This window comes from Macaca thibetana, chromosome 3 (genome assembly GCF_024542745.1).
Source record: "Macaca thibetana thibetana isolate TM-01 chromosome 3, ASM2454274v1, whole genome shotgun sequence".
In the NCBI taxonomy this organism is placed as follows: Eukaryota; Metazoa; Chordata; class Mammalia; order Primates; family Cercopithecidae; genus Macaca; species Macaca thibetana.
Window position 1 is genome coordinate 35361457 of NC_065580.1, and position 19538 is coordinate 35380994.

A 19538-nucleotide genomic window follows, 5' to 3' on the forward strand; every position below is an offset into this window, starting at 1 on the left:
TGAGGTTAAAATAGAGCATGGTCTATTCTACAGCAGTGGTTGCCCATACAAAGGTCCTCAGATATTTGATGGCCCACAGTGAAATTCTCACTCATCAGTGGAGAAATGAGAGCAGTGTGAGGTCTTTTCAAAGTAAAAATCATTCAACTTGAATGACTGAGTTTATAACCATCTTATTTTCTGGCATTAAAATGACCCTTCTTTTATGAAATGATGGTGATAGTAGATGGTATTTCTTAATGACTCTTTTTGAAAAATCAACACAACAAAACCTGTTGGTGTATGACACCTTAAAGTCTGGGGATCACTGTTTAAAAAATAAAATTCTAGAAGGTTCAAGGGAAGGGAGGAAAGGGAGACATCTAGAGATGAGGCTAGAGAAGAAGGCAGGAGTTAGATCATGAAAGTTCAAGTGAGAACGTTGGAATTGAAGAGCAATGGGAATGATCTTAAGCAGAGAAGAGAAAGTCGATTATATTTGTAAAAGGCTATTCTGAGATGCTGTGTGTAGAAAGTGTCTGGGACAGGGCAAGACAGAGGCAGGGGAGCCAGATAAGCAGCACTGTATTATCCAGGGAAAAAGAAGATAATAGACTTAGGGCCAAATGGGGGTGGGGTTGAGGGGTGGTGAGTGGAAGATGACTTCAGGAGACAAACTTAATAGGATTTGGTGATTTGTCTTATTGGGTGAGGAAAATGGGCTTGTCAAGCCTAACGTCCAGGCTTTTTTCTTTGAAAACTGAATTGAGCATTGTGCTAACTATTGAGCTCAAGAAAGAGCTTTTTTTTTTTTTTTTTTTTTTTTTTGAGTTCATCTGGGGACATGTTGAATTTGAGGTGTCTCTGTGTTCAAATGTTCACTAGGTCAATTGTCTACATAGGTCGGGAGAACATGAGAGAAAGAGTTGAGCTTCGGATAGAAATTTTGTAGTCTCTAGCAAAATGATTGAGACCATGGATGTGAATAAAATTTCCCAGAGAACAAAGCAAAGAGGGCTTAGGATATATAACTTAAAGAACAAAGAGAAGAGGGCTTAAGATATACAACTATAAGATTGGCTAGAGATGAGCTAGGCAGAAAGAAGCCAGAGACAGAGTGTCCAGGGAGGTGGGAGGACACCCAAGAGAACAGGTTTTGCAAGAAACAAGGAAAGAGGTATCCTTTCAAGCAAGGAACAGGCAACAATGTTGAATGCTGTAGGAATCAATTGGAAGAGGGACTGAAGAATGTTCACTGAATTTAGCAACAAAGAGATTGTCAGGGACCTTGAGAAAAGCAGTGGAGGGGTAGATGCCAGATCACAGTCTGTGAACTTACAGGCAGGAGGAACTCTTTCACTCAGCAAGACCTTGAGAGACAGGAGAATCCGGCCAGCAACTGGCAGATGTGGGTTTGAGAAAGTGGTTATCTGTTTTTTAAACATAGAGACTTGATGTGGATATTGTAGGAGCCACTTGATAGGGAGAGTTTGATGACTTGTAGCAAACAAAGATACAAATCTAAGTTCAAAATACTATCTTTAAAAAATGCTAATGTCTTTAAAGACATAAATCATGGTGTTCCCGTAAGAACACATGATATAACTATAAAACTGTCAATGCATTTAGATACACTTTACAATTAAGGATTAAGGATGTAAAATAGTTACAAGAAATTATCTGAGGGAATCACATTTCAAAATATTTTTTAAAATCACATTTTAAAATATTAAGTTATGGCAATTTTAGCTCTTGTCCATAGAGATCATACTCTTTAAATAATATGTATCTTTGAATAGCTGGTGGTAGAGGAAGCTTCTCCATTGAGGCTGGCTGGCAGAGTTTCTGGAGACCCATAAGTCTTCGAATTTTTAACCGACACAAATGCTTCAATGAACAAGGATTCTCTAAAAGGAAAATAAGCAAAAAAAATTTTTTAAATAGTGGCTTGACCCCTAAGATATGACTATTTCAGAATAACATGAGTAGTGTATTCTGAAAAACATGTATGCACACTTTAGCAGCTGGTGATTTTAAGTGAAATTCAAATTGTAATTGAACATTCTAGTCTACTCCTCTAGAATATAAGTTCCATGAGGGCAGACATTTAGTCTGTCTCTGTGCCAGGAAGAGAGTCTGGCTCATGGTAGGTGTTCAACTAGAATTTGTGGAATTAATAAATGGACTTAAGAAAGCAAATGCTCACATCTCTTCTCTATTTTTTAGAGCTAAGTATTATAGAGATAGATTTCTTTACTTTCTTTCTCCTACCAATCTGTCTGATAAATAATTATCCATGAAACATAGATGCAGATGATTCCACATATCATGAATAATCCAATCTGAGTTTTGTTTCCAGTGTCTGATACTTAAACCTTGTATATTCTCAAAAAATATACTAACACTATTTAAATATCTGATATTTTCAATTCTTACTTTATCTATATTATAATTGCAAGATTGATATTTTATAGCAGCAATATGAATGAATGAAGGAGCAGCATAGCATTCAGGCTTAGATGTGCGCTCTGGACGTGGTCAGCTTGGATTAAACTCCTAGCTCTGCCCCCTAATATTTGTGTGACCTTGGGCAAATCACTTGATGTCTGTGAGTTTGGTATTCCCATCTGTGAAATAAGGATAACAACAGTACTTATCTCATAGGGTTGTTTGAAGATTAAACAAGTCATGTAAAGTATTATAAAAGTGCTCAGTACATTGTAGCCATTCGATAAATATTAACTGTCATTCAATGCAATAATAAACATGATCACATCTCAATTACGTTCGATGATATAAACAATTTATCTTTTAAAATTAAAAACAATATTCTCAAAAGTTATTGATGCAACATTACCAAAATAAGCAGAAAAAAAAATCTAAAAAAAAAGTACGATTTTTTTTTCCTAACAAATACGCTGCCTTACAGCTAGCTGGAGGACTCCTGACATCCAGTGGTTAATCACACTCATAGCAATCAACTGGCTTCGACTCTAGTCACAATAATATATGATGGAAACAATAAAAAAACTTTCTGCCCTTATTCTTACTTGGACTGTCTTTCCAAAGTCATCAGAATTGGTAAGTATTTTGCAAAAAAAAAAAAAAAAAAAAAAAAGTGAGCAATCAATTTCCATTTAGAAGCAAAATCTGTTCTTTCTATGACAGGAAGTATAATGGTATCGTAGAGTCTGTGTTTTCAAGTAAGACAAACAAGAGTTCAAATCTTCACTTTGTTATTTTCTATGTCTACTACTTTGAGAAATTAATTTATCTAAGCCTCAGCATTTTTCTCCCCTTTGCAATCTCCAAGCTAAAAAAAGAAGGTTTTAAGTTTTTTATTGCAAAATAAAATAAAGTACACATGTATAGTTTCGTAAGTTACATAAGTAATTATTGATTGAACATCTATAATCACCTCCTAGGTCTATAGGAAATAGGACTTTGCCAGAGACCAAAGAAATTCTTCTACAATCCATCCTTCCTCATTCCTTTCCCCTGCCATAAATAACTACTCTTCTGACTTGTAATCACTTTCTTTAGAGTTTCATCATCTAAGTGCACTATGCCTGCACTATAGTATTGACAATATATTTTTAAAATTTTTGCTATGTCCTTTAAGTCTTTTCTAATCTGCAGGTTATGCTCTCCATGCCCTTCTTGTCCTTTCAACTAATCTTTGAAGAACCCAAATGCTCTGTAGTTTCCCACAGCCTGAACTTTGCTGATTGCATTTTCGTGGTGCAGTTCCATGTCCCACTGTCTCCTCTATTTCTTGCAAATTGGTAACTGGCTCCAGATACTTAAGCAGGCTTGGGTTTGATCTCTTTGGCAGAACTATAGCTAGTTCTGTGTTCATTCTTTGGGGGCTCTGTTGATTTTCAATGACTACATCCATTAATTTATTGGGGGCTATATAATGGTGGTATCTAATTATATCTTTTAAAATTATTTAGAATACTTTTATAAAGGAAGGTTTTTGCTCATCTACTCTTTAGTTACTAATGGCACAGTTTATATATATATGTGTGTGTGTATATATATGTAAAGCAGAATAAATGCTTAAGTCTTTCTTTTTACAAGTTTTTAAGATAATGAGTTGATTTTCTATCATCTTCTGGAGCTGACCAGTTTTTTAAATAAATGTATATTTAATAAATCATTCTATTGTAAAGATACAAGCACACGTATATTCATTGCAGCACTATTTGCAATAACAAAGACATTGAATCAACCTAAATGCCCATCAAGAAAATTTGGTACATATACACCATAGAATACTATGCAGCTATAAAAAGGAATGAGATCATGTCCTTTGCAGGGACATGGATGGAGCTGGAAACCATTATCCTCAGCAAACTAATGCAGGAACAGAAAACCAAACACTGCATGTTCTCACTTATAAGTGGGAGCTGAATGATGAGAACACACAGACACGTGGAGGGGAACAACACATACTGGGGCCTGTCGAAGGGTGGCTGGGGGAGTTTCTGCATCAGGAAGAATAGCTAATGGATGCTGGACTTAATATCTAGGTAATGGAATGATCTGTGCAGCAAACCACCATGGTACATGTTTACCTGTGTAACAAACCTGCACATTCTGCACATGTACCCTTAAAACTTAAAATACAAGTTGAAGGAAAAAAAAGAAAAGAAAGAAAAGAAACCCACAAATTATATATTTAAATAGATTGGTTTTAATTCATTGAAATCATTACCCTTTTTGAAACTTAAATTGTCCCATCTTTGGCCAGTTGGAGCCTCTTCAAGTTAGCCCCTGAATTCTTTTGTCATGAATCGTGTAGTCTTTGCTTTCTTTGCTTTCTGGTATGACCAGATGTTCCAGGTTCATCTTAATCATTTCCTTCCCCAGATGCAATCATCCATTTCTCAAAAACAAAACAACCTCCAGCAAAAACCCTGGTTTCTTTTCGTAGGAAATGGCATTTCCAGGCCAAAATCTGTGTCGTAGGAATGCTCATTGCTACTGGGTTTATCATTATTTCTAAGACTTATCTGTAAACAGACAGATGTGCACACACACACACACACACACCCCCCTGACATACACACCCCCACCCCCCACAGCATAGTCCTTATGCACACAGATGCTTTCAAGATACAATAGCTTATGAGTTTATATTGTTACTTCTAATTCAAATTCAGGACTACAGGATTTTTCTTTAATCGCTTCTCTATTACATCTGTATTTTCTTTCTGACACACTGACAATCTTTGGTTTCAAGGATACAAAGAATGGAATTGGAATGTTCCTTAATTACTCATTTGCTGAATATCTCTCTCATCCTCAGCATAACAATATTAATATTATATCACCATCAATATTTTAAGATATTTAAAAATATGTATTTTAATTATTAAATATTATTTAATCTACTTACTAATATTCAAAAATGAATAATTGTGCTGTATCTGTCTTATCAGCACATATAACCATTACGTGTTGCATCTTCTCCCTTTTAACTCTCACTTAGTCTTGGCATTCTGTTTAGTGTTAGTCCTGTTTAATACTAGTTCTCATGCTGATATCTCACTAATCATTTTGGGTTGTCTAAAGGCCATTTCTTAGTGGATCATTCAGACATCAGTAAGAGGAACAATATTTCCTGAGTTCTTGCATACTGACAACAGTTTGCCTACATTGATCATTGGAAGTCAATTTTGCTGTGTAAGCATCCTTGGCTCACATTTTCCTTCCATGAAGAGTCTTAAATATGTGACTCCATTTTCTTTTGGCATAAAGTATTGTTGATGAAAAGTTTAATAATAATCTATATTTTCCCTTATAAGTCACTTGTTCTTTTTGCCTATGTGCCCAAAGGATATAGCATTTTGTATATTATAGTTTCAAATCTTTCTTTTTTATTACAAGTTTTTCTTGAAACTTAGTTTTTGTATTTGTTGTGTTCTCTTGATTTGGTTTTCCTTTTCAAGGAATCTTATCCATGTATTGACTATTCATTGTCGTCAATGTTTTTAACTGTCTTTCAAATCATTTTATCTAAGCTACAAGGATGCAAAAGCATAAGAATGATACAATGGATTTTGAGGACTCAGGGGGAAGGTTGGGCCAGGGATAAAAGAGTATACATTGGGTACAGCGTACACTGCTTAGGTGATTAGGTGCACCAAAATCTCAGAATCCACCGCTAAACAACTTATCCATATAACCAAACACCACCTGTTTCCCCAAAACCTATTGAAATAGACAAATATATATATATATATTAAAATCCTTTTATCTATTTCTTCATTTATATTTGATTTAAACTTTTTCTTTCATATCCTCTTATAACTCTCAATGTATTGTCGACTGTGTTGCTAGTTCTTGTTTTCATTCTAGTTCAGTCTTCACATTTGAAATTAATTTTTTCTAATTTTTATTCCTAATTCTTTCCTCAGTTGTTACCTGATTTCTGAATTTTTCAAATTTTGACTCATGTTGTTCATTCATATCTGATATTATTTTCCTCATGCTTTTTAGCTCATTTTGAAATAGCAGGTTTGAATTTTGATTGTTCGGAGAGTGTGTTTTTTTAGTTACGTATTCATTGCCCGTGGGGATATCATTCTGTTCTTTCTATTTTTTCTTACTATTATGGGATTTGACTGTGATATTTTCTGTTCATTTTTATTTGCATTTAGTTTTCTTGAATTTTTAGAAGGATGCTTGGTAGCAGATAGCTCTTCTAACTTTACAGAGCTTCTTACTCTATTATTTTCTTGCAATGACCCAAAATATGGTGGTTAGATCTCTGCGGTTTCCTGGCTCTGTCTGCCACCCCCACTTTTTTGTGGGTCCTTTCTTGTTTCTGTCCTGCTTGATTTTTGATTTTACTCTCAATGAGGCCTAAGTCCAGGAAGGGAACTTAGAGAAGTGGTTTTCAAGAATGCATAGAGTCTAGACTATTTTGTAATTTCCCTTAGCCTTAGCTTTTTATTTGTAAAAAATAAGCATGATAATACTTAACTCTACAATATTTCATAGCACACTGTACATATACATTTCAGATACCTCACATAAACTTACCATGTAATAAAAACATAAAAATGCTACTTTAGTTTTAAAACTAACTAAATTTATTAAGTAATTTAAATATTCTAGACACTAAGCACCTTATATGCATTATTTCTTTAGATTCCCACAACCACGTATGAGGTTAATACTATCCTACATCTACTTTGCAATGGGAAAACCTAGGCATAAGAATAAGTAACTTGCTCAAAGTCACACAACTAGAATGTCTATCTTGGTCTTTTTATAGGAAATAAAAAATCTTCTTCCACTTAGAGAAGCAAAAATGGTAACAATAAATTGTTGCTTTTTTTCATGAAAACATCAGTCCTGAATTACATATGCATTTTATAATCTAGCAATCCTACTCCGAGGCAAGGCCAGAATTCCATTTCATTCTAGGTCTATCTGACCCCAGAGCTCAATTTCTGGGCTAACAACACTATATTACTCTTCAGATTCTCCAAGTTTCCTGTTTTAGTTGCCGCAAAATCTCTTCTATTATAGAACTAATTCCAAGAGAAGGCTGATTCAGGTATATTAAAGATGCCAAATTATTTAAATGTCATATAAAATTCTATAATGCTTCTTTAGGCTTCATGAAATTGATGTCCAACTAGTTTTTGAAAGTTTATTTTCCCAAACTCATATTTTGAAAGTGAAAGCATCTCAAATCTATGATATTTTTCTGGGTTTTATTTGTATTTGGATCATTTTAAAATGTGCTTTCACTGAAACTTGTATAATTCATTTTCATGATAAACTTTCATCTAGAAAAGACAAAATGGCCTGTCTATAAATACTAACCTATGATGATAGGACTTTGTCAATAAATACCTCAGAGAAAGCATGTCAAAAAGAATAATTCTAATCCCTTCCATTAATTCATTTACTCCATATTTATTGAAATGTACTACTTATTAGGCACTATGCTAAGCCTTGCGGATATAACAAGAAATAAAGTAGATCTCTAGCCACGTGGAGCTTGCAGTCTACGTATTGTATGATATTATAGAAGTTAATTTTAAAAATAAATTGCAATCAGTACGTTAATATAGTTGTAGTATTACTCATTACACAATTACAAAGCCGGAAAATAAAAAGAAAAATGAAAATATGTATCTTACAACAGAGGAGGTGTTAAGGATGATTTTAAAACCCAGATAATTCTGGAAATACAGTAGAGTAGCACAGAAAAAGTATCAAAGAAGACATTAAGAAATTTCCCCCATATGTGTTCTTAATTTAAAAATTGTAGGTGAAACTTTGGTTTTTACCTAGTATTTGGCGGATTTCTGGCCATTCTCTCTGTACTTCTAGTGCAGACTTCAGTTTAGCACACAGAGGAACATAATCCATGTAATCTATTAGTATGCGAGTAACTCTGCCTACCAAGTGCTTCATCCAAGGAACTGTAATAAACTCACAGAACTGAGAGAATTGATAAAATTTAATTTAGTAATATTTTTTAATATACCATATACATAAACACTCAATTGTGTTATGGAAAAATTACTCTTTGTCTTATTACAGAAAATAAAAGATCCCTCCTTGTAATGAACAAAAATTAAAAATAAATTGTTTGCTTCTCTCTGTGAAACCATCAGCCCTGAAGACTCGCCTGGCTTTGATGTGGCTGTGGTCAGCAAAGCATGGAGGAGTCACGCTTCTTTCCATCTGGCCCCAATATTCCACCAAACAGGCAGAAGTGACTAATTGCCTACATTTTCACATTCTTCTACATTCAGTTTTCAAGTCAAGAAAAAACAAACAGCATCTTTTTTTTTTTTTTTTTTTTGGCAGGGGGCTAGATTTATGCTTATATCCCCGTATCATTGCAAACAAAAGTTGAAGAAAAACTAAAATAGAAAAATTAGAGTTTATTTTTCTTGTCTTGTAACATCCCTAATTGAATGAATGGGTCTTAAATTAGGATGACGACCCAATATAAAGCAGAAAAGGCGTAACTCACCGGGTTATCTTTTATTACACAAGATGTCCATCCTGGCAGCACCTCTTCCTCTATCTCTGACCACACAAATGAATTTCCAAAGATGTCACCATGCATGCAGTCAAAGCACATCTCCACTTGATAGCCATTATTCAGCAATAGCCTCAGCATTACCTCATCGTTTAAGGCATACTGAATGACACTGGGGAAACGAGTGTCATTCACATGCATAAAATAACAATTGACATTGGCGCCATGGGAGAGAAGCAGCCGGACAATTTCATAATTATTGGCCCTCACTGCCACAAGTAGACAGTTGAGGGGATCTAAGTTTGGGTCTGCACCTGCAGCCAGAAGGACTTCTGTGCAACGAACATCATTATTAGAAACGGCAAAATACAGCGCAGTCTTCCTCTCATCGTCATAGCTCTGGGAAATGTGGTCAGCAAGTAGAGTGTTGACATCAAAACCATTTTCAATGAGCAGCTCTAGACACTGTGCACTTTGTCCATCTGCTGCTGAGTGAATTGGTGTTAGCCCACTTTTCCGAATTGCATTTTTAGATGTTGCTGGGATAAGATATTTCAGTGCACTAAAAGAAAAAAAGTCAAATATCTACGTGCCATAAAGAAAATCAAGAAATTAAATAAACTACCATTCTCACTAGATAAGTGAATGCAAATTGTATAGTTTCCCTTATTTTCTCTAGATAACTTTGTAGTAAAACATTTAACCTTTGTCTGTGAGGTACAACTATTTAGTTTAGTGTACTGTAGCTCAGTTTTGATTTAGCTTTCTGTTCTCAATATTCCTAGGAAACTGCATCTTATACGTTTTTTCCTAGAATTGTGGTTCCTCGGGAACCCTCCCCATCTTCCAGTTCTCCTCTGAACAATATAATATTTACAGACAACCAATACTATTTTTTAAAATGTAGGAGAAAAGCAAGCCTTTCTAATGCCATAGAGGACTGTTTCGTAATCTTGACCATTAGGATCATGGGGTCATAGGAAGTGACCCTGGATGTCATTTAGTCCAACTGCTTCATTTAACAGAAGAACAATCTGAAGTCTGAAGAGGCAAAATGATTGTCCAAGGTCACACAGTTAGATGTAGAGCAGGACAAGAATTTGGGCCTTTTCGAATTCTTATGAATTATTTCTCTTTGACTGATTCCTACGCAATCTATTTTTAAATATTGACCATGTACATTCTGTCTGCTTCCATATAATTTGCAATTGAATTATTAGCCAAAAGAAGAGTCTTTAATATTCCATCAACCTGGCATCAGTCCAATTGAGATAACCAACCACAGTTTATATTTCTAAGTACATGTGATATAGTTGTGAGTTTCACACTTGACTAACCAGCTAGACATGTATGAGAGCCACATGGCAAGGATAACCTGATCTCTTGTGCCTACTTTATGAATTTATGAACACTGGGATTAAATCCAAGTAAACTCTAACAACATGTCACTTAGCATCAATTATGCATCACTGGCCACTTAGCCAAAGGCCCACTGAAAACTATAAAGCCCAATTACTTCAAAGTTTTTGATCTTATGAAATATATTTAATTGCCTAAAACCATCTTCTCATGGTGGGTAGTTTAATATAGTGATCTAGATTTCTACCAATGTGCTAATTTTGTACATTTTGTGATTTAAGAAGCTATTCAACCATTTGTATGGAATGAAGAATTCTAAACTTATAACGAAACTTTTCTGTTCAAGAATATATTTGACATTATACTATAATATCTTGGATCTCTTAGGAAATAATTGGAATAACACTGATAGTATCGTTACAAATTTTAATCCTTTGTCAAGGGCAAAATTTTTAGAAACTCTGTAGCCTTTTGTTAAATACGTTTGTAAACAAAAAGGCACTCTTGAGTGGCTTGTGGAGAATTCTCACTTATGGCTTAACTCCTTCTAAAAGAAAATTTCTTTTCATTATAAAAGTACTATAAATTCATTTTTTGGAAGTACAAGAATATCAAAAGGAGGAAAATTAAATGAGCTCTAGATATCTAAATATGGAGCATCAAAACCTGAAGATTATGCCTATTTCTCCTCAGATTTTGAAAGGTATTACATATAGACTTGTGATTATACTGTATATACAAATTTGCATTTTTAACTCAAATAATTATCCTATAATTTATCACTCACAGATAATGCCCCTCATAGGCAGCTCGGTGTATAGGAAGATGCCCTGCTCGATTAGGTACATTTCCGCTTCCTCCATATTCCAGCAGGAGGGAAATGCAGTCGGGATTGCCACCTCCTGCTGCCTCAAACATCACCGACGCCCCATCATCCGCCAAAGCAAGCACATCACCACCTGGCCGTATAAAACATGTGGCATGATGATAACTGTATGGTATTGTTTAAACAATCCCCTTAAAAACAACCTGTTGTGGGACTCGGTGCAGTGGCTCACGTCTGTAATCCCAGGACTTTGGGAAGCTGAGGTGGGCGGATCATGAGGTCAGGAGTTCGAGGTCAGCCTGGCCAACATGGTGAAACTCTGTCTCTACTAAAAATACAAAAATTAGCTGGGCATGGTGGCACACGCCTGTAGTCCCAGCTACCCAGAAGACTGAAGCAGGAGAATCACTTGAACTGGGAGGTGGAGGTTGTGATGAGCCGAGATCACGCCACTGCACTCCAGACTGGGCAACAGAGTGAGACTCCATCTCAAAAACAAACAAACAAACACCCTCCACAAAGCCTGTTGTGTTCATTTCTGGTTAGGACTTAAAAAGTACAGAATTAAGGGCCTCTATGTTTTCTATATTTTTAATAAAACAGTCACGAATGCCTCACGCTTTGTTTTATTAGAAAATCTTTGGGCCAAAAATCATGGGAGAAATGAAGTCAATTTTCTTGATAGGCAAATTCTTCCGAAAAAGGCTCATTAGACTTTTTAATTTAAAGACAAGAATTTTTTGGTTTTTTTGTTTTTTTTTGTTTTGTTTTTTGAGACGGAGTCTCACTCTGTCAACCAGGTTGGAGTGTAGTCGTATGATCTCAGCTCACTGCAGCCTCCACCTTCTGGGTTTAAGCAGTTCTTCTGCCTCAGCCTCCTGAGTAGCTGGGATTACAGGCGTGTACCACCACAGGGTTTTGCCATGTTGGTCAGGCTGGTCTCCAACTCTAGGCAACAAGTAATCTACCCACCTTGGAATTCCAAAATGCTGGGATTACCGGCATGAGCCATGGCGCCCGGCCCCCTCTAGTTTAACTTAACAAATACTTACAGTTAATAAAGTGTTAACAAATACTTTATTGCCCTCTTATGTGCAATCAGTGTGTGTGACCCCAAGAAGAATAAGTGTGACTACTCTAAGGAGCTTAGAGGGGAAATGAAACAAAATATCAGACAGCACAAACTGTATGATATTCCAGTGACACTGACATTAAGACAAGGAGACATGATGTAGGGGACAGGGGCTCTGCTGCTTATGGTGAGAGCTGGGGGCCAGCCGTTTACTTCCGTGCACCTCCATCTCCACATCTGTGAATGATTAATGCAGCTTACTTCACAGGGCTTATTTGATACTTAAATGTGCTTGTATTGGGAGACCTCAAAAATGTTAGTCTTTTTCCCATAGGGAATCACTGGGGATCATGTGGTGCTAGCGTTCATTTGTGGATGAGGACGCTGAGAACCAGATATTGAAGGAACAACGCTAGGGACTCACAGTGAGTAGTGGCTCAACCAGTTTAGGAGTTAGGTCTCCTTAACTCATGGTTCTGTAGTTGTATAAAGCACCTGGAGAGTTTAAAGGAGGGCAATGTCACAATCTGTTGGGAAGAATTAGGAAAGGATTTAGGGAGGAGGTGTCTCAAGAGATTGACTTTGAATTATGCTGAAGAGATGAAGGCAAGGACTTGACCCAAACCCAGAGAGAAGGAATGTAAGGTATGTTTGGGAATATTGCTAGTGTATTTTGACTGGAGTGTAGGATACAAGATGGGAGCAGTGAGGGATAAACGTGGTAAAACAATTTGAGATGATGCAGTAGGGATTATTTTTTGGATAGTTGACACTATTGTAGCTGTCCTTTAGGGAGGGAAGACAAGTTGCAGTATGTACTGTGATTCTCTGATGGGAGACTAGAAACCCAGAAAATGGTTAGAAAGTATTTGCACTGGTCCAGGGAGGATTGAGGGACCTGATCAGGATGGCAGATGGATTGCAATGAGAGGACAAGAGAAACGCTACAAGAGTTTGCAACTGATTGGATTTAGGAAAGCAGGTGATGGAGGAATTAGAGATAAACCCAACCTTTTGATCCTGTCAAGAGCAATTATTACATCAGAAAAGTGGAAAAACAGGAGGAATTCAGTTTAGGAGAAGATGAACATGAGGCCCTGATGAGCCATCTATGTGCAGATTGAACTGTCTTTCTCGAGAGCAATCAGTACTGGGCTGGTAAATGTGCAGGTCACAATGCATAGGGCTTAGCTGAGTTGTAGAATAAGGGTCTATCGAGGGACCAGGTGAGAAAATCTGATGTCAAGTTCCGTTTAGCAGAGGAAAAGGAGCTCCCCTAGTTACATTCAGGGGAGGAAGAGTGAAGAGAAAAGGAGAGTTCGAGAGGCAGGACAAAAGTCAGGAAAGTGTAACTCCTTTTCACATACCTTTGTGGATTAGATGTTCTAACACATCACAGTGACCATATTCGGCAGCAACGCCTAATGGTGTGACTCCAAATCCATCTCTCAGGTGGACATTGCCTCCGTGTTTTAGCAGCAGAGATATGATATCTTTTCGGCCTTGCTTGGCTGCTTCATGCATTGCTGACCATCGCTTGACACAGGGCTGGTCCAGACTAGTATTGTGTTTGATCAGAGTTGATACCATGTCATAGGAGCCCTTTTTGACAGCTTGAAAATGATTGTTAAAAACAACAGTAAGTCTATTAACACAAATACTTTAGGTGGTATTAAACTAATTACTGAATTTAATATTGAAATCGATACTAGCTAATAACTTTTCTTCTGCAAGGAAAATAATGTATTTCTCATATCCCTTCTATTTCTCATACCCAAGTTTATATTTGTGAAATATAAGTTTACAAAATGACACTACCTTTCCTTTAAGACCTGGAGGAGGGGTAAGAGTTTCACAGAAAATAACGTATATCACTAGGATAGGATGCCGTGTGCCCTCTTTCTAAACTTTAATTTCTTCACCAACAGAATGGAAATAACATTTGTTGTTGGGTTATACAAATTAAATAATGTATGTAAAATTCTTAGTGTAGTACCTAGTATATAACAGGAGCTCAGTAACTGACTATTATTATTATTCGATCGCTCCTAGGATCCGGGAACCTCATATGTAAATAATGTTCATCAGGTTTCCCCTATAGAAACAGGGTTTTTTCCCTCGCCACAAAAGATAGCAGTAAGTATTGAATGAACTTGTCTTTCTTACATATATATTTTCTTTCTTTCTTTCCTTTTTCTTTCTTTCTCTTTTCTTTTCTTTCCTTTTTTTTTTTTTTTTTTTTGAGACAGAGTCTCGCTCTGTCGCTCAGGCTGGAGTGCTGTGGCACAATCTCAGCTCACTGCAACCTCCACCTCCTGGGTTCAAGCAATTCTCCTGCCTCAGCCTCCTGAGTAGCTGGAATTACAGGCGCACGCCACCAAGCCTGGCTAATTTTTATATTTTTAGTAGAAACAGGGTTTCACCATGTTGGTCAGCTGGTCTCAAACTCCTGACCTCGTGATCTGCCCGCCTTGGCCTCCCAAAGTGCTGGGATTACAGGCGTGAGCCACGGCGCCCAGCCCTCTTTCTTGTATTTTTAATGGGTGATTATCAATAAGATCGTTTAGAATCTACATAGGCCAGTTGCTCCCAGTGAGTGAAGTGAGGGCTAATGTAGTACAATTAAGGAGGTTCACCAAATCAGTTGTCTCTCTCCTTCTCTGCTCGTCTCTAATGGCTGAAATTATACTGTTACAAGGTTTTTCCCCTTTTGGATTATTAAGAGATTGTCCCCATTTAGATGTATACACTTCTAAAAATGTAACTTTTTTTTCCTTGTAAGTAAAATCTTATTAAAAAACAGATTAGGATGAGCGCTACCCCCTACAAATGACGATATACACAGTCACATTCACTCATTCATTCACTCACTCGCTCATTTACTATTCAGTTAATACGGCTGGTTCTGCTAAAGGCTCTGTGTTATGCTCTGTGGACAACAGGAAGAATAGACAGATTTGGATTTCACTCATAGAGTTTACGGCCTAGAGAAGAAGCCTATGCTACCTTCTATTTAAAGAGAGACTCAAAGTCTGGGCCTGTACTGGGAAACGTAGAAGAAGATGTGAGGCTGCATGGAACATTCCGGGGTAACCAGGAGGCAGAATGCAGAAAGTATCTAAAGCCAAGGTGAGGAAAGCAGCTCCCATTGTGGTAATGGGTTGGTGAAGACAAACTTTGCCTACTTCATTTGGGAGCAGGCAAGCTATCCCTGCAGGAGATTCCAGTTTCTCTCCCTCTTCTTGTCTAAAGTAGAACCTGTTGACAAATGCCTCTCTCTGAATTGCCCAACTGTCACTGGCAGCTCTAATTACAGTGAATTACCTCATGCTAGCTGGTGTTATTGCAGAGCAAACATCACGTAAGCTAAACAAACTAAGAGATCCTCATGGATCTTCTTGTTCAGATGGCAGGTTTTATAATTAGAGAAAAAAATGTATTAAAATAATGAGCCTCTTTGCCCATCATCTTTTAACCTTTTGTCTGACTCAGAAAACATATTGATTAAAATAGTTTCTCTTCATGAAAATAACTGCATAAATGTGTCATCTTCAACTTAAAATCGTTTTTAAAAAATCATAACTTCACTTCCAATTTAGTTTTATGAAATCAAGAATATATTTCCCACAGAAAGAATAATGCAAATAGTAGGAAACCCCTTCCAAGCTAACTCACGAAGACATTCTTAAGCAATAAATGACTGAAATAATGAAAACTCATAAAGCATGGTACTGGTGTAACTTAACTGATTAAGTAAAATAATTGTAAAATGTCTTGTTTTACATATGGATATATATGTTTACATATTATATATAAATTTTTTTCTCTAGAACTTAAAATTCTAAAATTTAGAATTCTTTAGAATATTTTTCAGAAATGTTCAAATTCTTTATTAAGTTTTTAAATTTATAGCTTCAATAGTAATGCTTAAAACTGACTTTCAGTTGAAGAGTTTAGGGAATTAGATTAAGAATTTTGCATAGATGATAGGAAAGGGCTATCTTGATTATCTTGACAAGGACTGGTGGATTAAAAGCAGAAATGGAGTGAAGAGGATGTGTATTGATTTGTGAGAAAGAAAATGTCTGAAGCAAAATGAACCGATCTGTGAATGGCGTAAGGCCATCAGGAATGGAGGACAGTGGGACTGAAGCGTTATGCCAGATGATCCCTGAGCATCCTCCTTACTCTGGGCTCCACTGGCCAGGATCAGCTTGTGCCTATCCAACTAGGCAAAGGTGACACCAACTCCAGGGGAGTGGGCAGAGAAGGAGTCCAAGTGCAAAAACCTTTAGTAAGTGTCAGATCATCACAAATCAGGTATCTACCACTCAGCAAGTAACTGTATAACATGACTGTAGTACATCAAATTACCTTAAATATGGAAGGGCCAGATAACTGATAGGGAATAAGGGCCCTAGATGGACCAAAAATGATTTTTTTCTTGGCCCTCTAAGGGTATCTCATAAATAGAGAGAAGGATGATGGCATTAGGATAAGAAAAACTAACATGGCATTGTATAGACAAAAAGAATAAATACTTTTTTCCCTCTTATCTCTCCTCTACAAGTTAAGGGACTCTGAATAGCAAATCCCAAAGAAGACCATAGATTCAAGAACAAACTGAGGAAGTGCCATGAATAATCCATTTTCCTGTAAAACCTAAGAAGACTTGGCATGGCTTCCACAACAAAGGTGCTGATTAAGGTAACCCAGGAAAAGTCCCTCTTCCCCAGATGTGTGGCTGATGAGGACGTACACGAGCACCTCCAGAATATTAACTTCATGGAAACTGTAGTCCTCTCTTGACCTTACCACTTAGTTTTTAAAATATATTGTTTCCTAAAATTAATTCTATTTCAGTTCTGATAATTCAGTGATAGAGTTCCTTTCCTACACTTTAGATATTGCTAGCACAGAGAATGAAACCAACATGGAACTTTGAAATGCACGTAAATGTTTACTGCTCTGTTGTAGGCCTTAAGCATTAAAGAAAAATATAAATGAAGCCAAAAGAAAACAAGGAGTCATAATCACGGCTTAGTTGTCCTTTAAGAAATAAGTGGATTGAAACTTACAAATGGAGAATAATTCTCTATTTGCAAAGTGAAGCAGTATACAATTCTGGAAGTGTATCCTTTTTGTGCAGAAATTCAACGTGATCTATAGAAACAACACAGATGTTGTTGCAAATACTCTGTGGCATATTCTGGGCTTTAAAAAATAATATAGGTCATGGGCCGGGTGCAGTGGCTCACGCCTGTAATCCCAACACTTTGGGAGGCCGAGGAGGGCAGATCACAAGGTCAGGACATTGAGACCATCCTGGATAACATGGTGAAACCCCATCTCTACTAAAAATACAAAAAATTAGCTGGGTGTGGTGGCGGGCACCTGTAGTCCCAGCTCCCAGCTACTTGGGAGGCTGAGGCAGGAGAATGGTGTGAACCTGGGAGGCAGAGCTTTGAGATCGCGCCACTGCACTCCAGCCTGGGCGACAGAGCAAGACTCAGTCACAAAACAAACAAACAAACAAAACAGGCCGCATTACTAGTGGCGAATCAACACCCACAGATACGTATTCTGTTTAATGTCTATCGAGCCTACTCAGGAAAAGAGTTCTGGTTTATTTATGAAAAGTGTCATGTGACTGATTTAAAGGCAGGCTAAAATGTACGCAGAGACTATCATTGGTTTCTCAGTATTTATGCTTCCCCTTTTCCTTTTAGCCACAGAGGCCCCAAGTATTTAGCTGGCCACAGACCATCCAGGTAGACACCAAATGTCCTGGCCTCCTTTGCCCCAAGGTGTGGTGGCATTGTGACAAAATCTGAACTAATGGGACATGAGGGGAAAGGCCATGTGCACTGTCCAGGTCATCTTTTTAAATTGAAGATGCTTGCCTAGAGCTTCCTCTTTCCTCCTTCCTGCTGCCTGGAAAATGGTGACATTGGGAGCAACCTTGGAAACACACTGTAATGTTGATACAGCCACCCTCACAACCCTGGGCCATTCTGCAATGTGTGAGAGAGAAATGACTTCTTTCTCTTTAAGTCATTCTTGTTTATTTGTTTGCTTTGTGGATCTGTTTTTGGTTTTTGTTACAGAAGCTTTGTCTGTATTCTAACTATATGGATTAGATTGTTTTTCCCATCTTATCTGAATTTGTGAAGGCTGAAAGCTCTGACATGGAGCAAGAGTAGGCAAGAAGGGGCCAGGCACGGTGGCTCACGCCTGTAATCCCAGCACTTTGGGAGGCCGAGGCGGGCTGATCATGAGGTCAGGAGATCGAGACCATCCTGGCTAACACGGTGAAACCCCGTCTCTACTAAAAACACAAAACATAAGCCGGGTGTGGCAGCGGGCACCTGTAGTCCCAGCTACTCTGGAGGCTGAGGCAGGAGAATGGCGTGAACCCGTGAGGCAGAGCTTGCAGTGAGCCGAGATTGCACCACTGCACTCCAGCCTGGGCGACAGAGTGAGATTCTGTCTCAAAAAAAAAGTAGGCAAGAAGGAAGGAACCAGGCCAAAATGACACCACGCTGTGGAGACCGTCTTCACTGAGCAAGCTATACTGGGGCAGAACACCTGCCTCGGAGTCTGCCACTCCTGTCTGCTGATGTTCCCCTATACAACCCTCAAGACAATCCAAGAGCAAGGCTCTTCGAAGCCTTCACAGATTTACTGCTCTTTTATTCTCCTAATGTAATTTAAATATATACTTTATTATAGCACTTATAACACTAATTTTCCATTTAAATTACATTTAACTTTCCTCCTAGACTCTGAGAGGAGGAAGATTCGTCCATTCATGTTTATATCCACACTGCCCAGGACACTCTCTAGCTTAATGTGACTTTTTTTTTTTTTTTTGAGACGGAATCTTTCTCTGTCACCCGGGCTGGAGTGCAGTGAGTGCAATCTCGGCTCACTGCAACCTCCACCTCCCAGGTTCAAGCAATTCTCCTGCCTCAGCCTCCCAAGTAGCTGGGATTACAGGCAGCTGCCACTAAGCCCAGCTAATTTTTGTTTTTGTATTTTTAGTAGAGATGGGGTTTCACCATGCTGGCCAGGCTGGTCTCGAACTCCTGACCTCGTGATTCGCCCGCCTCGGCCTCCCAAAGTGCTGGGATTACAGGCGTGAGCAATCGTGCCTGGCCAATGTGACTTCTTAATACATGTTTTTTGCATTGATATTGTTGAATCAATGCCATCAAATATAAATATTTTACTAATGTTCATGATTTATCCAAGTTTGCTTAACAATATTCAGATTTTCTTAA

At 37.6% G+C, this 19538-nt stretch overlaps 1 protein-coding gene across 4 annotated transcripts in view; it reads right to left on the reverse strand.

Moving 5' to 3' along the window:
• Positions 1-808: 808 nt before the first annotated feature.
• Positions 809-19538, reverse strand: part of ASB15 (ankyrin repeat and SOCS box containing 15) — a 76820-nt gene continuing 58090 nt past the window's right edge. For 3 of the 4 annotated variants that reach the window (XM_050782614.1, XM_050782615.1, XM_050782613.1), the window contains 5 exons: positions 13623-13868; positions 11145-11316; positions 8990-9560; positions 8295-8448; positions 809-1886 (listed from right to left, as the gene is read on the reverse strand). In XM_050782614.1, coding sequence (XP_050638571.1) covers positions 1714-1886; positions 8295-8448; positions 8990-9560; positions 11145-11316; positions 13623-13868 — 1316 coding nt within the window. In that variant the 3' untranslated portion in view covers positions 809-1713. The remainder of the gene's footprint in view (positions 1887-8294; positions 8449-8989; positions 9561-11144; positions 11317-13622; positions 13869-19538) is intronic. The other variant, XM_050782616.1, reaches the window with a different exon arrangement.